The sequence below is a fragment of the Pseudorasbora parva genome, chromosome 2 (genome assembly GCF_024679245.1).
Source record: "Pseudorasbora parva isolate DD20220531a chromosome 2, ASM2467924v1, whole genome shotgun sequence".
Taxonomy (NCBI): Eukaryota; Metazoa; Chordata; class Actinopteri; order Cypriniformes; family Gobionidae; genus Pseudorasbora; species Pseudorasbora parva.
The window spans coordinates 41,286,876-41,306,082 of NC_090173.1; the positions used below are offsets into that span (position 1 = coordinate 41,286,876).

At 35.7% G+C, this 19,207-nt stretch overlaps 1 protein-coding gene across 3 annotated transcripts; it reads left to right on the forward strand.

Moving 5' to 3' along the window:
- Positions 1–4,879: 4,879 nt before the first annotated feature.
- zfand2a (zinc finger, AN1-type domain 2A) lies at positions 4,880–16,061 on the forward strand. Of its 3 annotated transcripts, none has more exons than XM_067420374.1 (10): positions 4,880–4,987; positions 5,585–5,669; positions 7,873–7,967; positions 8,069–8,200; positions 10,458–10,609; positions 10,697–10,819; positions 11,906–11,996; positions 12,090–12,166; positions 12,265–12,401; positions 15,719–16,061. In XM_067420374.1, the coding sequence occupies exons 2-9, from the start codon at positions 5,615–5,617 to the stop codon at positions 12,371–12,373; spliced, it is 834 nt and encodes a 277-aa protein (XP_067276475.1). In that variant the 5' UTR covers positions 4,880–4,987; positions 5,585–5,614; the 3' UTR covers positions 12,374–12,401; positions 15,719–16,061. The 3 variants fall into 3 exon arrangements, with proteins under 3 accessions (XP_067276475.1, XP_067276467.1, XP_067276484.1); XM_067420366.1 differs by having other exon boundaries at positions 12,265–12,346; XM_067420383.1 differs by lacking the exons at positions 10,697–10,819; positions 11,906–11,996; positions 12,090–12,166; positions 12,265–12,401; positions 15,719–16,061 and having other exon boundaries at positions 10,458–10,613.
- Positions 16,062–19,207: the final 3,146 nt, after the last annotated feature.

The following is a 19,207-nucleotide window of genomic DNA, read 5'->3' on the forward strand; positions in this document are numbered from 1 at the left end:
CTAAATTAACCTTGACTAGTTAAGTTATTCAAGGATGAAATGGCTTAATTAATTCAAATAAATAATATGAAACTACATACATTGTTCTTATTAACTGACCAAAGTATTACAAATGTGAGAAGGATACATAAAAACATGCATTTTAAAGTTAGACTTTAAATGTTGATGTTAATTCCACTATTGTGTTATAATTGTTCTATAATCTAGCCTTTTTAAATTACATTAGAAGTAACTGTAATTAAATTACAGAAAAAATCAGATTAATCCCTAATTTACTTTTTCAAGGGTAAAGTAATTAAATTACAGTAAAGAAGTAGAGATTAAGTTTTAAAGAACCTATTCTCTTCTAGATGTTCTGTCAGGTGGGGTTCCCGTGCAATATGGCATCTTTTTATGGATTTAGTTAATTCATTCATTTAGTTTTAAATAATTTTTCATTTTGATTAAATGTTATGAATCACACAGCTTGTAAATAAAATGCAATACTAGAGAAAAAAAATAATTAAATAACCAGTTAAACATGAATCATGCAAAGACATTTTTGGCATAACGTCATTGAATCTTGTTTTGTGTAAAAACCCTTCTAACGGCTACTTTTATTTTTTTTAAGTGTTTAAAATCTTAACCCAAACTTTTTGTAAATTAGACCTTCATTTATTTTAAAACAAAGTGCTGAACACTTTTGTTGTGCTTTTTGGGCATTTAGGGAAACTGTAGCCTAATATTTACACATCCAAACCTGCTTTGCAATTCTTAATAAGAATTACTGATATGCCCAATCACAAAAGCTTAACAAGCCTTCAGATGCAATGGTTTATTACGCGCAATTATCATTCAGACAGCCTATCAAAATTCAATCATGCATAAAGGGATTATTAACCAAGAATAATACTATCTCATAATAGAAAATACGTTGGATTGCTTCCCTTCAATTTGTCGTGGCAGTAATTACTATCCAATTTAGAGTCACTGCCTAGCTTATATTTCTGGATGCGCTCAACTGAATGTAAGGGCAAAACAAAGAAAGACTTATTTGTTTATAGTTGGACTCAAGGAGTTGGTCACCGCTGGGTCACTGAAAAAAAAAAAAAGTTTGATCATTTACTTTTAAAACAAGCTAATTTGTTTTCTTATGGCTGTGTGTGTGTGTGACTCAATTGCTTACTGTCAGTTTAACTTTACAGTAATATTGTCAGGACAAAAGGCACCACCACCTATATGAATTTTCTGTTATAATATTTGCATTGTGTCCCTCTGAATCTCACACCCATGAGCCTATGAGGATTTGAGTGCTCAGCGTAGAAACGTGTAGTCACATTTCAGTAGGAAACCCCCGCAGTTTGGAAGGTGTGAATGTGCGTATGAGGCACTGAATGTCAAACACACCCATAAAAAAAGTGAAATGCTTTGCAAGTACTGGACACCTGGGAAATTTGTGACACCGTTGACAGGGTGAGTGAGAAATGGTGATGAGTGGCCCCTAAACAAAAGCATTTATGATGCTATTTGACAGACACCGTCACCACACAGAGAAATGGAGGCTGACATATAGGGAGAATATTTGGCAGAGAGCTACTGCACATTTGTAGGCATAAACGTTTGCTCTTGCAAAGAAGGGTTAATAAGCAGATATGAAATTATTGCAATCATTTTACTATTCGAGCAGACAGAGTTTCAGCGACGTAAAGGAATCCCGATGATGAAGCAGGTGTTCTCCGAGAGGTGCCATCTGGCAGCAAAATTAGCAGCTTATGAGCCAGGTGCTCTTGTACCAGGGAAGAATCGGAGATGAGCTCAGAAGTGATCTTTCACACGGGCCTCCAGGAGCATGACTGAGCACTGTTGCATAATAAGAGGAGACGTCTGGCTGCTTTTTGTTTTGAATTATCTAAATGCGAGGGTGTTTATGCGTGTTGTGTAAACCTATTCTGCAAATATTGGAATTTCAGATCTTTAAATTGGATCATTGCTTGAGTGATCAATACACTAATTAACCTGTTTGAGATTACTGAGGGTTTCAGAATCCACGCGTTTTTCACAGCCTGAACATTAGCTGGTAGGCTATTCTTCTTTTCATGCACATTTTATGTATAACTTAGATGCTTTCAAAGGGAGAGTTCACCTTCAGATGAAACCTCGGCCATCATTTACTCACCCTCATGTTTCCAAGAACATTGGACCCCAATGACTTTCATCATATGGAAAAACAAGGAAAGTCTGCAAGTTTGGATCAACAGGGTGAGTGAATGGTGACAGGTTTTTTTTTTGGGGGGGGGGGGGGGGGGGGGGATTGCACCCGTCTTTCATTTGAGACCAAGGCAACATAAAACATAAACATGGCTATAAGATGAATCACTAAAATGAAATTAAAACTAACTTTTCACTTAATTTTACAGTTAAAATAATAATAAAAAAACAGCCTAACCTTATTCCTTATTTTGTTTCTTTCTATTGGCGCTGTCAGATGCCCAGTTCATGGGATTTATCAAAAGTTATTTCAAGATGGATGTTAAGAGAATGTCAATCTTGCATGCCGGATTCTGAAACATTATATTACCTAAGGCCCTTATTTGATTTAATGATCTCTGTCTATGGATACATAAGTAATTAATTTCCATAGCATAATTTAATAGTAAAATTGAAACCATATTATGTATCCAGGCAGTGACAGGATTTTTTTTTATGAAATATAGTTTAAAAGTATTACATTTTGTAGGGTTCACTCAAACATAAAACGACAACATTACTGCCACCTTGTGGTGAAAATATACATGCACACAGCACACAGAATATTGTCCTTTTCAAGCTTGTCGTGTTCCATTAAAGAATATTGTTTTCCTTAATGATTGCTATTGTCTCTGTTGTTCTTATCACAACCAAATATTGTCATAGCAAGTAATGCTTAAGTCTCTTACTGATGGTAATTTTTCTGTACATTCTCTGTTGTTATTACAACAAAACAGATCTGCAGCAACCAAGGTCCCCTTTTCAACATCTCTGCCATTGAAATGCTGCCATTGAGTCCTCTTTTGATATCTGATATCCAAGATCTGGCAAGAGTCAAAAAGAAAAGAGCACACAAACCGTATTAGTCAGCAAGATGACAAATATGCAACCACTATGTTCCAGAGTCATTTTCAGCACTGTCATTGTGACGTTTATCTTACCAGTACTGGTGACTCGACATGGACATTTGACATCTACATTTGCGAGATTAGTCACCTTCTTTGTGATTTGACCAGGCTTTCTATTACTTGATGCTAAAACAGTATGATAAAAAAATAAATAAATACAATATCCGATTGAAATTCAAGGAAAAATTGTATTTTTAGTCACAGAGGATACAAACTACGTTGTTTATGTCATATCTAACATTACTATAGTTTGATCAGCTTTGTACACTTTAAAAATTTTTATATATTCATGCATATTCCTTTAAAATTCTTTTTTTTTTGTTCTCTTAGGAATAAAATCTCAATAAAACTATTATAGCGCACAATATAACAGTGTTCTGTGGCGTTTGCTTAAATCTAAAATAATAATATTCGAGACCTACAGTGATTTATTCTTTTTAACCAAGAAAATTGCTGAATCACGTCCTCTGGTGGTATTTTCTGGAACGCTCCAGCAAAAACGTCATTACGTCATCCAGAGTGACTAATCAGGGCGTGCGTGCTAAAGGCTGCCTGAAGCCAGAAACGATAAGGAACTCTTAAACCTCAGTACCGGAAGCACAATTCTGCAAAGCTGCTTTTCACTCGTAAAAGTCTGTTAAAATGCCAGTGTCGAAGAATTGGTCGTTCTCAGGAGCTCAGCGAATTCAAGCGTGGTACCGTGATATGTTGTCACTTGTGCAATAAATCCATTTGTGAAATTGTCTTACTACTAAATATTCTATAGTCAACTGTTAGTCGTAGCCTACTATAACAAAGTGAAAGAAATTGGGAAAAACAGCAACTCAGAGCAGTGTCAGCGCATGCTGACCGAGGTGCACAGAAGTCTCAAACAGTCAGTAGCTACAGACCTTGAAACTCTGTGTGGCCTTCAGATTAGCTTCAAGAACCGTGCGTAGAGAGCTTCATGGAATGGGTTTTCATGGCCGAGCAGCTGCATCCAAGCTTTACATCGCCAAGTGCAAAGCGTTGCATGCAGTGGTGTAAAGTGTTCTCTGGAGTGACAAATCACGTTTCTTTGCCTGGCAATTCGATGGACGAGTCTGGATTTGGCAGTCGCCAGGTGAACAGTACTTGCCTGGCTGCACAAAGCAAGGCCCATAAAGCATGCCAAGACAATTGGATGAGCGAGTTCGGTGTGGAGGAACTTGAATGACCTGCACAGAGTCACTGATAGAACACCTTTTTTGAAAGAATTAGAGCAGAGACTGGGAGCCAGGCCTTCTCGTTCAACATCAGTCCCTGACCTCACAAATGTGCTTCTAGAATTGTCAAAAATTCCCATGAACACACTCCTAAACCTTGTATAAAGCCTTCCTGGAAGAGTTGAAGCTGTTATAGCTGCAAAGGGTAGGCCAACCAACTCCATATTAAACCCTACAGATTTATAACGGGATGTCATTAAAGTTCATGCGCATGTAAAAGGCAGACGTCCCAATACTTTTTGCAATAAGTGTTCCCTCGTTTGGCATCATATGCAGGGCTATAATGATGGCACTGCATTAAACTACTATCTATGTAAAGTGCATGCATAATCTATATATGTAAAGTGTTGCAGTAGAAATAAAGTCCTGTTCTACTTGCTGCTTTGTGACATCCAGCTATAAACAGCTGAGTAGCGATTATAAAACTTGACTACTTTTATTTTGAAAATACAAACTCCTGTTGCTGCCAGATTCATACATCCAGGGATGACATCTAAAAAAAAAAAAAAAAAAAACGTAGAGTAGAAAAACCCCACACACAGCGGCAGGCGCTTGTTCGAAGCGAAAGGAAGGGAGACACCCATATACGTGGATTTGCGCACAATTTCGGTAAGATACACATCTACTGTCATGTCAATCGAAATACCTTCGTAAAAAAATACGCTTTTACCGTAAAACAAACGACAACCGGCTATTTCTTTATGTAACGTTAACTGATAATTAACGTTAACGTTAAATCGCGCGATTTGCACTTAAGATTTACTAACGGGCTTTTCATTTCACATTTCCCGGTTCGGTCTTTAACTAAATAATTATCTAGTTTATTGTAAAACCTTTTTATAACAACCAATAGCTCATTTCGTGTTTGTCTCCCATAATTGTTTATAATAACCAATTTAGTTGAAAGTTGTTGTAGTATTGTTGTTATATTGAGATGTTTTTAAGTTATTCTTAACGATTTAGCATTAATGGATCACCGCTCAAAGTGAAGCCGCTTCCAGATAAACAACAGTTACGTAATAGCCTTTAGCGTATTGTGCTAAACTGGATGGATCACATCAACTCTTGACAGGCCTTTCGCATTTAAAGCGAAGTTTTACTCATTAGGTGGATTCATAATGTTTGTATTTGCAGCTTATTTGATTGATATGACAACAGGTTACTCGCTGTCGGCCAGAGGTGATTGGTTTTATTTCCTGTTTACAGTCCAGCAGCAAGGCTTTTCACCGCTGTGCCATGGAGTTTCCTGATCTCGGGGAGCACTGCTCAGAGAAGAGCTGCAAACGTCTCGGTATGTGTTTTTTTCTTAGATAACACACTGTTCCATATATAGCAGTACCCAGCATTAAAGGCCTAGTACTCTATTGACCTGGTCATTTGTTACTTTGCCTGACAACATGATACAAAAATGATACACTTTCATTTTGAACAATAAACACTACAGCTCAAATGTTTAGGGCCAGTAAATGGTGCTTTTATTCAGCAAGGAACAGTTAAATTACGTTGAATTAATTATAAATGTCTAATAGTCACATTACTGCTATGTTATTTTAACGTCATATCATATTTATTAAGATTCCAGAAATAATTTAATAAAGGTTTGCACATAATTATTAAGCAGTACAACTGTTTTCAATATTCATAAAAAAAAATAAAAAAAAATTGTGTTACAATTACGCCCGTAACTGCTCGATTAATCTGTCAGTCACGACTGGAGGTGACATTTTCCAAGACTGTGTCATTCAGGTGTCGTGTCAGTGTGTCGCAATAATGTCACTGGCACAAGACTGGATGTGTCATTTCACATAATGTTAATACCGACACTCTGAATATATTATTCTCTTTTTAAAGAAAGCATTTAAAATTGTAATAATATTTCACAATATTACTGTTTTTACTGAGGGTTTTTTTCATTAAAGGGTTAGTTCACCCAAAAATGAAATTGATGTCATTAATGACTCACCCTAATGTCGTTCCACACCCGTAAGACCTCCGTTCATCTTCAGAACACAGTTTAAGATATTTTATATTTAGTCCGACAGTGTATCCAAGTGTAGGCACACTATACTGTCCATGTCCAGAAAGGGAATAAAAACATCATCAAAGTAGTCCATATGTGACATCAGATAGTTCATTAGAATCTCTTGAAGCATCGAAAATACATTTTGGTCCAAAAATAACAAAAACGACTTTATTCAGCATTTTATTCAGCATCATTTTATTCACTTTATTCAGCTTCTCTTCCGTGTTTGTGTTCAATTCTCAAATAAAGATTCAAACGGTTGTGAATCAGTGTATTGATTCATGATTCGGATTGTGTGTCAAACTGCTGAAATCATGTGACACTGGCAATCCGAATCAATGATCAATTCACTGATTCACAACCGTTTCAATCTTTATTTGAGGATTGAACACAAACATGGAAGAGAAGACAATGCTGAATAAAATCCTAGTTTTTGTTATTTTTGGACCAAAATGTATTTTCGATGCTTCAAGAGATTCTAATGAACTAACTGATGTCACATATGGACTACTTTGATGATGTTTTTAATCCCTTTCTGGACATGGACAGTATAGTGTATATACTTGGATACGCTCTCAGACTAAATATAAAATATCTTAAACTGTGTTCTGAAGATGAACGGAGGTCTTACGGGTGTGGAACGACATTAGGGTGAGTCATTAATGACATCAATTTAATTTTTGGGTGAACTAACCCTTTAAGTGTTTTCTGCTTACTATCCAAGGTCGAAAGCTTGTGTCAGAGGCAAGAAACTTGTGCATATTACCAACAGAAATCAGTCAGAATTGTAGTAATTTAATTAAATAATCATTCAACTGAACCTAACTGTTATTTATAGGTTATGTATAGATTATATGCGTTTTTGCACTTGATATCAGGAAAGCAACTTAATACGCAATTAAATCGAGTTACCCCTCCAAATTCTGCTAGTTTAACAGAGATTTGCTATTCACTGTGATCATGGAGAGGTAATGTACAGTACAGGCCAAAAGTTTGGACACATTACTATTTGTAATGTTTTTTAAAAGAAGTTTCTTCTGCTCATCAAGCCTGCATTTATTTGATCAAAAATACAGACATTTTTTTTTTAAATATTGTGATATATTATTACAATTTAAACAGGATATGATACTTGATAACCAAGAACCAAAAATGATACATATTTACAGTGGGTCTATTTGCACTGGCTTAGCATTACCTGAGGTATTTTTTCTGACCTTTTTACAGAAGGTAAAAGTTGCCGTAATCTTTACTGACATTGTCTGTAATGTTTACTGAGATGGCATATTTTAACGGGACTAAAATCACTGAGAAGCTCTGGTAATAACTACTTTACCCCACCACTCCATGTTAAAATAATCCTGTCCGAATAGGGCTTTAGAAGGTTTTATAGCAATGCTGTGCTCTTAGTGATTCAGTGTTAGTTGATGCATGCAATTTATTTTCACAATGTCCTTTGTGTACACTATAGATTTTCTTCCTATGAAATGTGATGCCTGTGAAGAAATTTTCTGCAAGGACCACATAACTTATGCAAATCACAAGTGCACTTCATCATATAAGAAGGTGTGTATAATTGTATCTAATGAATAATATACTCATTGTATATTTAACCAGGGCTTAAAACACACGGGTTGTGTCTGATACATGTTTGTTTCCGTGTGCAGGATGTCCAGGTTCCTGTATGTCCATTGTGCAACACCCCCATTCCCATTAGAAGAGGGGAAATGCCAGACATCAAAGTTGGGGAACACATAGACAGAGACTGCAAATCTGACCCTGCTCAGAGGAAACGAAAGGTAGCCCAGTTCAGAAAGTCAAGTCAAGTGACTCAAGTCACCTTTATTTATATACCACTTTATACAATACATGAAAACAGGAAAATTATGCATTTTGGTTTCGTTGTTGAGCTAAAGTCAGTTAATTTTGAATTCAGTTCCATTGTAAAGATCATCAACCAAATTAGTTCAATTAATCTATAAAGCAGTTTTGTAAAAATAAATAAATAAATAAATACATACATTTTAAAAAAACGTCATCGTCTAGGTCAGTTAAGTTCTCAACAGTATAGACAGATCAATATTATTAAGAATAATAAGTGTCCCCAACTTAGCATGCCAAAGGCAACCCAAATTCCATCAGGCGACCGAATGGAGAGAGAATCATGGGAGAAACCAGGCTCAGTCCGGGGCCAGTTCTCCTCTAACCAACGAACGGACATGGTGTGATTATGAGTCAGACTGCAACACAACTCAGGATTCAGATTCGGTAGCCTTCAAATATCCATCCAGTTCCTTTTGCTTGAAGACCAGATTCATCACACTGGTATGGAGCTGAAGCTGGTCATAGGTCTGTGTGGAAGACCTGTTTTGCTTGTGGTCTTTGCTGAGGATCTATGCTGACATTCAGTGCTGCGTTGTGGTCGCGTCTAGGTCTGCCATCTGATCTGAATAGGGACTGGATCCAGCTGACTACGGTAACCTCGGAATAAAAAAAAGAGAGAGACTAATATTAGCAAAGATGCCAACCTTCTTACAATGTAACTAGTATATCAGGTGTAATAGGAAGTTATTTGAATTTATTATATAAATTGATAATACTGTTTGTGTATGCTAGGTTAAAGAGATGCATTTTTAGTCTAGATTTAAACTGACAGATTGTGTCGGCTTCCCAAACACGGCTAGGAAGACTATTCCAGAGATAGTGTGCTAATTAAATAGGAAAAGGATTAACCACCTGCAGTTGATTTTGATATTCTAGGTATATTATCAACTGGCCAGAATTTTGAGATGGCAATAGATGTGGAGGACTCTGTGTTAAGAGCTTGTGTGCTTTTTTCTGTCTTTCTTTTTTCTTCTTCATAATTAAGTAGTAGGAAATCATCACGATTTCAGGAAATCACAATTCATGTTTTTTTTATCATGATTCTCGTGTTGGTTTTACTATTTTGCAAGTGGCTAAGAATTACAGCCAAACTAATTTCCCTATTTTTAAGTACAATTACAAGGTAACAAAATATAAACTGGCTGACATTTAGGCCAAAGTGGCAAAGATAAAAATAAAACTTTGTAATTATGTAATCTTGTTATTAAAAAAATAATAATACAAAGATACTAATTACATATACAAAATATATAACAATTATTTAAACAGCTTTTTTCAGCTACAGTAGGTGTATTTAAAAGTAAGAAATATAAAAATAACAACAAACTTCACTGTATAAATTATACATTGATTTTTATTAAAGCTACTGTATTAAAGTTCTTCAGTCAGTAACAGTGATTGATTTTTCTCTGTCTTTTGTTGAAAAAATTTTTTTTTAAAGAATGCTGGTAAGTTGTTGGCCCCCATAGTATATTCTTTTTTCCTACTAGTAACAAACAAAGCACCTTGGAGAAACTCAACAGCGATGCAAATAATGAAAAGACAATGCAGAAAATCAGAACGTATGTGGCGGTTTTTCTCGTAGTCCATTATAACATCTATAAAGACACCCTTCATGCTTTCAATGTTGAACTAGCCAAACTCCCTTAAAACTGCAATAGTTAAGCCTCTTCTGAAAAAGAGAAATCTGGATAACTCTACTAAGCAACTACAGACCAACCTCAAATCTCCCCTTCATAGGCAAAATCATTGAAAAAGTTGTTTTCAGTCAGCTGAACAAATTCTTAAGCTCTAATGGATATTTTGATAATTTTCAATCTGGTTTCCGTCCGCATCACAGTACAGAGACAGCGCTCATAAAGATTATAAATTATTCGCTTAAAAATTGATACAGGTGAAACATCAATTCTGGGTCTACTCAACCTCAGTGCTGCATTTGACACTGTTGACCACAACATACTTCTAGACAGGCTGGAAAACTGGGTCTGGCTTTCAGGGAGATCCTCAAATGGTTCAGGTCATACTTAGAAGGGAAAGGTTATTATGCGAGTATAGGTGACCATAAGTCTGAGTGGACATCCATGACATGCGGAGTCCCACAAGGGTCAATTAGTGATATGACTCAATATTAAATATATACTAAATGTGACCCAATTGTTTCTCACCCAACAGATCTTTACAAATAAATGCTCCAAGGGTGGCTGTAAGCAGAAGGAAATGATCCGTGTGACATGTGACCAGTGCCACTTGAACTACTGTCTCAAACATAGACATCCACTCGACCATGACTGTAAGACTGACAGCAAGCCAGTCTCCAAACCTGGGTAAGCACAATAGTTTATTTTTCATATTGATAAGTTATGCTTTCTGGAGGACTAATACACTAGTAATGGTTGGTTTTGTTATTATAGGCATGCTGCTTTATTGAGGGCTCAAGCCTCCTCTTCTAGTAACACTGGGGCATCATCCACTAGAGGGAGCTCTAGGACCATGTCTAATGGAGTAACTGGAAACACTAGACCTCAGAGCAGCAGGTAAGCTTTTTTTTTTTGAGTAAGTGATGCCCTCTACTGTTCAGAAGTCTGTGGTCTGTAAGACTTTTATGTTTTTGAAAAAGTGTTATGCTTACCCGAGATGCATGCATGTGGTCAAAAACAATGTGAAATATTAACATTTAAAATAATTATTCTATTTAAAATAAAAAAATTGTGTTTTAGACATCTAATTTGTCACCGGTGTTTTGTTTTGTTCTATTCTTTGCGCTTCCTTGTTCATCAATACATCATGCATCCGGTCCGAGGTCACTCTTCTGGCTGTTTCCAGAAGCCAGATAATAAAGTCAATAAAGATATAAATATGGATATGTTTCTTACAAAAACGTATTGCTTCACTTCAGAAGGCCTTTATTAACCCCCTTGATTCGTATTAATTGCTTTTATGATGGATGGATGCACCTTTTTGGGCTTACTTTTTTTTTAGTTTACCATTCAATCCCATTATAATGCTTGGAAGAACCAGGATATTTTTTTAAATATAACTCTGATTGTGTTTGGCTAAAAGAAGCAAGTCATATACACCTAGGATGGCTTGAGGGTGAGTAAATTAAGGGATCATTTTTAGTTTTGGGGTGAACAAGGCAAAACTCACTAGCAGAAAGGTAGCGCAATCCTCCTAATATAGCCATAAATATTAGCATTGTAAATGCACTGTTGTTCTGTAAAAATAAAGTATTATTTATTATTATTATCAATTATATACTTTATATATTTGGAGACACTTACATTTTAAATAATAATAATAAACCTCTGCACAGTGGCTGTGAGACTGTGGGGGGTTTCTTTCTTTTTTTAATCTTTACCCGATCATGCATATGTGCTGCTTAATATTTATATGGTAATCTTGATAAGAAAAAAATTCAGGATTCTTAGATGAATAGAAAGTTCAAAAGAGAGGCATTTAAAATCAAATGTAAAATTATGAATGTATTTACATTCACATTTGATCAATTTAATGTGTCCTTGCTCAACACAAAGTCTTGCTGATCCCAAACTTTTGAAGGGTAATTCCTTTGACATGCTTTGTGTTTTCTCGGGTATTAATTACTGTCTGTTGCCCCTCAGTGGACTAAGGACATCTCCTGCTTCTCCTCCCATGGTGTCTCCCACAGCACAGAATGTAATTCCCTCATCAGTGTCATATCAAGGCGGGCTGGTGCGTTGCTCATTTTGAGACCATTTAGAGGTATACGGTGTTTTAAAAGTCTGTGTTTGAATGTCTTTGAACCACGAGTTGTGTTTTTCACAGACGGAAGAACAGGCCCTGCAGAGAGCATTAGAAATGTCACTGGCTGAATCTGCTCGAACAAACCAGCCAACTCTAAGGTATTTCTGAACTCTTCTGGCCTAACCCTCAGACTTTTAAAATAATTATGATGTGTACTGTGTTCTTCTATGCTGATAGCTGTCTGTGTGCATTTCAGTCCTCAGGAGCAGGAGGATCTGGCCATGGCTCAGGCTCTCGCTGCTAGTGAAGAAGAATACAGGCGACAGCAGCAGAGACAGGTAGCCAGAAACCTTAACAGTCATTAGCATGCTATGCTAACAGGACCTCATCTAGGTACATAGCCCAAGTGGCAACTCTCTTTATGTCTAATCTTTTGGGTGCTGGGCATACTGAAATGGTTAGTATTTTTTAAGCATAAAGCTAAATATCATGAAGTATTAACATCTGACACATTGAAATTAGGTGAGCGGTAACATTTGTGCTGCTCCTAGAAATGCAATAACATTATACTATTTAAAAAGAGAGACCCTTACAAAAAAAGTTGTTAAATAATGTTGCTTTTATTTTAAATATTTTTTAAAACTATTATTATTATTACTATTGTTTATTTTGTTGTGGGGGTGCAGTTGAACTGGCCTAGGTTTGCATGTGCTATGAAATTGAATAAACATTTTTATGATAGTAATAACTGTCATCATGTTAATACCAAAACACCTAAATACATTTTCTACCAAAAAAACTAAAAACTAAAGATAGTCTCCATTTAGCTTTTTTTCATAGTCAATCACGTTTATTTAATAATCGACACTAAAATGAAACGTTGCATGCATTTCATATAAACAGTTAGATTGCCCATAAGGCAGTTTTTATATAAATATTTTAAGGATATAATTGTTTATACTATAATTTGTTGTTGAAATATTAATTTAAACAGTGGCTGTAATAAACTTTGTGACAGATTTATTCAAACATATTTACTAATGAAGACAACATGTTAAGTAAAAATATAATGTACTAGAAAAACTATAGCTATGGTCACTAAATGGCTTTTGGTCACTAAATGTGTTTTTACGGGACATTGTTTACAAGCTGTTTTATTGACTTTGTCTTCTTGTATGGTTGAAATACTAATTGAGCGGTTATGAGACATTATATACATTTCAATAAATTATATCATTTCTTACAACATACCTTCTGATGTTCAGTCATGTTTGTTTTGTGCTGTAACTAATAAAGAGTAAATAATAGAAGAATAAATGATCAGTTAATGTACTCTGTCATGATACATTAAAGGAGCCACAGAATGATATTTATTGTTTAAAATTTCTTATTGAATTGAGAATGTTAATGTCAGTTGAAAATTAATTTTCAGCTGCTGAGATTTCAGTGCATTACTACTTGAGCTAATTAACAGATTTCTGGCTCTTTGTAATATTTGCAGATTTTATGTTGCTTTAAAAAGTCCATTTAAAACACCATTTTATAATGGTCGTCAATGGAAAATTATTTTTTCAGACTATCAGGTGTCCTATTCTGATTGAAATTGTATCTGTGTTCGCGTTAGTTCGTTTAAATATGGGCTTTAGCATATCTGGGCACATAATCAAAGATCTTTAGTCTCCGTCTCAACGTAGGTTTGATGCTGACGTCATATTCAGCGGTCGTTCGGCATCATCTCAGAACACTGCGCACTCAACAGAAGTGGCTGGCTTACGTTTTATTTTAGACTTGCTTCAATGCATATCTTCAAAGACTATCCTCATAAAAGCAATCTTAAATGATTTATATAAAGTCTAAAATGAACAAAAAGAGTTGTGAGAGAATGAGGCGCGATCTATAGACAGTAAACAGTGAGATCTGCGTGTCTGTCTGCTCTTAAAGGGACAGCAGCCAATAAAGCTTCCTGTCAGGGAACAGAGAAAATGACTTGCTTCTCTTGACTAAATAACTTTTGTAGCTTTAATAAGGATTAACTATTTAATTTATAGTTTATGGAGTGCAGACTGCATATAACTTTGATAACTTTATTACATTTCTGTATATTTCCTAACTGTTAAGAGGCTACTGGCCTTCATTCATAAAAATATATGTCTTTATGTTGTTTCTACATTAATTTGATTAACTGTGAAATTATTATATTAAAAAAATATTAGGGCCGGGACTCGATTAAAAAAATTAATCTAATTAATTAGAGGCTTTGTAATTAATTAATCGAAATTAATCGCATTTTAATTGCATATAAATATTTGACCTGAGAACAATGAGAAGTAATTTTTCACATGTATTTTTAGTATACCATTGAATAATGACTGAATACATAAGCTTAATCAACAAAATATTGTTTATTTATTTCAGTCCAGCAGACCAGCGCAATGTTTGCCATTAAGTTTAGCAAAAGCATATTTGTGATATTTGAGGCTCGATGTGCTGCGGTGATACGCAAATTCCTTGTTGTATAGCTTGCACACAAGCCTGCTCTTGACGACGCTTCCATTCTTTCGTTTTTTTTAAAACAAAATTTCCCACCACGGGGCCAAGCAAAGCAGTCTCATCAGCTTCTTCGTTCATGTTCACTCATGCCCTAGGTCTCAATCAGCTCCCTAGTTCACTAGTCAGGGCACTGATCAGGACATAAGTCAATGGGCTGACTCCCTGATCAGTGCCCTGACAACTGATCTAGGGAGCTGATTGAGACGCACCCATGGTTTGTTGTTGTCGTGACTCCGGAGCGAGCGCTAGTTGGTGTTCCAGTATAATCGGTCCGTCGAAACTCATTCATTGAAAAAACGTTCCGCGGTGCAAAAATAAGTGTGGTTAATTCTTTTTTTTTTTTGCGTAATTAATTAACGCGTTAAAGTCGCGTAATTAATTAATCTTAATTAACGCGTTAAAGTCCCGGCCCTAAAAAATATATTAAAAACGTACAAAAACATTTATTTTTTATTGTGATTAATCACAGAAAAAGTGTGTGATTAATCTAGTTAAATTTTTTCAATCGATTGACAGCACTAGTTTTTAGTATTTTGTTAAATTCAACAACGTATCACAGTTATAGACATGTAATATTTGGCTCAGGTTTTGTTGTTGGAACAAAAACACTAAATAATTTAATTGCTGAATTACCAATTATTAATTGAAATCAAATGTGTATGCAGTAATGCTTCTCCTGAACCAACCTTTGTGAATGTTGAGATCTATTTTACTGTCTGAATGATAACTTATGACAGATTTCCTCCTGGTGTCGATTCTAAATCTATTCTTTTTTGTATGTTATATATGTCAAAATCTGTGTAAATAATAGAAAGGTCGCTGATTAACACTTGCAATTCAGTGTCGGGATGGTTTAAAAAAATATTCTGAAGGTAGTAAAAAAGGTATTAAAAAGTAGTAAATTTAACTTAAGGATTGCTGTATATACCCTGCATGATTTTCACCCCCAGTATGATGTAGTGATGGTGTCGCCAGCAGGAGCTAACCAGCTAAACCACACACCCTCATTTAGTGGTTTAAAAAAGCACATTAGTCATAGGCTGTATGTTGGTCACCATCAACCAGGTCTTGTCATTATTATTTTGTCTGCTAAAGATGCTACTACAGTGATTTAAATACTTGATCTCTTATTGTTTGTTCATTGTCTTATCAATCCACAGGGAGGAGTTTCTAAACAGTCCAGCTGCTGCCTGTCTTAATGTGAGGTGGCACTGACCATCTTTTATCTGCCTCAATCTGCACATAAGCACCAATAATGTATCAGTGAGCTGCACATGTGGATTCCTCAGTCCAGCATATAAAGCTTCTACTTCCCTAATCAGCACATCTGAAGGCTATTTTATGTTGTCAGTGTCTTTCTGTTTTGCGTCTCTCTTTAGTGTGCTTCTTAGACGGGCAATTCTGCCATTTTGGCAAGTGGTGCTTCATGTAAATAATTTATATAGTTATGTTAATCTGTCAATCAATGTAGATGTCTTTTGAAATAAATTATTTTAAAGTGTTTTTCACATTCTATTTTATTGATCACACCTTGAACCAGAGCTCCTAACTTTGCTTGCTTTAGTCTTTATTATTTCAATTTTATGAGTGGGTGTTATATGTAAGCAGTGTAAGTTTTATAATTCTGAAAAACATTTTCCTATTTAAAGAAATTAAAAATACTTTAAATAAATGAAAAAGAATCCCAAGATCATGAAACGAATGATTCGCACAAACGAATAACCCTCCTCTAAACATCACCACTGGGGCGTAAGCGGATTGTACAAATGCATACGAATTAGAAACTTCTTTGCCAAAATGTAAAATGGTTCTGATTTGCGATGAGACTTAGCGTTTCCCCATCTCTACTTCATAAATCATTGTTCTAGGTTTATCAAAGGGTATTTGGGTGAAGACATTTTACATTAGATGCTTTTATGAGAAAAATCCGTCTGATTTTTGGATAAAAGCATCTGCCAAATGCATACTTTTTTTTCCTTCTCATTTTCTTATTGTCTCACAGTTGTTGGGAGAACCTGCACAATTGTTGGCTGACTAAATACTTTTTTGCCCTGCTGTAGATGGATGGATGATGGTAGTTTTAGATAACAATAATAACGCTGATACTTATCCATAAAAGTAAAAATAAAAACCTCATACATTTGGGTCAAGACATTTTACATGTATGCATTTGGCAGATGCTTGTATCCAAAGCAACTTGCAGTGCACTTATTACAGGGACAATCCCCCTGAAGCAACATTGAAGTGCTTTGCTCAAGGACACTGGTGGTGGTGACTGCTGGGATCGAACCAGCAACCTTCTGCATATCAGTGTAGTAGTTTAACCCACTTGACTTGCAGAGGTGGGTAGTAACGAAATACATTTACTTCGTTACATTTACTTGAGTACATTTTTTGCGCATCCCCCGCATAAAATTAGCGCGCGTTTAGCCAGATAGCCAGAAGATGATGGGCCGAAGCAGAGGGAGATGTGTGTGAGCTACGGCCATAGACAGTAAAGGCTACGGCAGATCACCCGTACGTGGCCTAAAGTTCAGCCTGTTTTCAGTCCAAGATGTCAAAAAGAACAGTTTCATAATTTAATGCATGCTGTGTGCACCAATATGAACTGACATCTCAGCATACAATAATTCCAGCTCCAACCTGAGAAAACAGCGGTAAGTGTAACAATGATGCCTATATTTGAACACTATTAATGGTAATTTGGTAACTATGGGCACTTTTCCTTTATTGTAATACTATTTCACACACTGTCCCGAGTGTTTTCCTCATATGCGCTCTTGTGCAAGCATTGGCAAATCGTTTGATTCCTCCGAACACGTCCACAAACAAACGTTCACATCTGCACATTTACATATCTTTTTTTCCTCATAAAACGAGCAACCTCATTGGCAAAATGTACCTGTGACAATGTTTTTGCAAACCACAAAATACGTACACACTGCAGTTTCCAACAGAAATGAACACTATATAGGCAGAAAAACTGCATTTTTTTTAGTCTATGGTTTGTAAACTAAAACATTTTGAATTTTGCGTCACAGCATGTTCTGCTTTTCTGATTCACCAGATTTGCTCGATAGCTCAGCTGATACAGATTTTTATTTGCAATGAGAAAAGCTTGAGAACGAACCCCATGAAGAACGAGTCATGATAAGAGCTCAAAGACGAGTTCTAAACACAAGCTAAAAATACATGGACACAATTTTATTTTTGTCACATTTGCTTTTGTTAACACTTTCGGGTAGGTTTAGTGTGGGTGTACCTGTACGTTAAAAACACAACGTAACAAAACATGTCAGATTCACGCAAATCTGTTCTGGAAAAAAATAAGCTTTTAGCGCCACCCAGTGGACATTTCACTTTGAAACTGTCGCAATATGTATTGGTAAATATTTTGTGGTTTGCATAAACGTTGCCATAGGTACTGATGAGATCAGGCTAAAAACGAAACAAATTGAATAGCCTAATGTGACATCTTGCATTTATACACATATCCGGACAGACAACAGTCTGCAGTGTATACATTTAAAAATGGGACTGTATTTTTAAGAATGCATATAGGCTACTTATAAAAATATAAGAACAAAGTATGTTTTAAAAAGAGCTGTGGTTAGCCCAGCACACCATTAATTTACACAGTTTAACCAACACACACACACACACACACACACACACACACACACACACACACACACGTGTGTGAAAGCTATCTAAGTAGTCTGAAATTCAGGGTTTTTGGATCTTATCAATCAGATCGAAAGTAACTAACTGTACTTGAGTAGTTTTTTCATCTAATACTTTTTTTACTCTTACTCAAGTAACTATTACGATTGTTACTTTTACTTGAGTAAATATTTCCGTAAGTACTTGTACTTTTACTTGAGTAAAGATTTTGGCTACTCTACCCACCTCTGTTGACTTGTCTTTTTACATTACTAATATTGTTTTTATTAAAAGTGTAAGCTTTAAAACTCATGACCATCATTCTTTGTTTTGTATGCATTTACCAAGCAGATCCGTCAGTAGAACCAGAACTGGTGGTTTGTCTCTAATAACGATCGTTTCCAATAAAGACCGTCAATCTCATCTGGGGTGGGTCACAATATGAAATGGTGAGAGATTAATATGCATTGTTTTTTTAAGATGCTAGCTGCACTGCACCCATCTTTTTGCTTGCTGGAGCTCTCCAGGGAAAATAAAATAATAGACTTGGGTTCTTTCTTAAAATCAAGGTAATCACATCCATTATGAAGCCAAAGCGTTCACGTAATGATGTAACCCATCCATTAACACTAAAAAGCTAAGTGCTATAGCACGTCAGAGCCCCATGCCTTTTCATTCAGGGTCATTTAAAAATGACATCAGGCCTCACTTACACAGAGGCAATTATAGATAATTACACTAATTCATATTCCGATCAGTTATTTTCTTATTTGGTGATTTCATTTTTTGGAGTGTCATTAAATGTACACTATAACTTTTTCAAAATTGAAATTATAAGGCCAATACATCAATTCCCCCCACCCCCTTCTTCTATCTTATCCCTGATTCCATGTGGTAAGCTTATTATAACTTTTTATATTTTAGACCTGACTGGATGGTTTTCGCAGAAAATTGCATACATGCGTCACTCATACAATATATGCCTG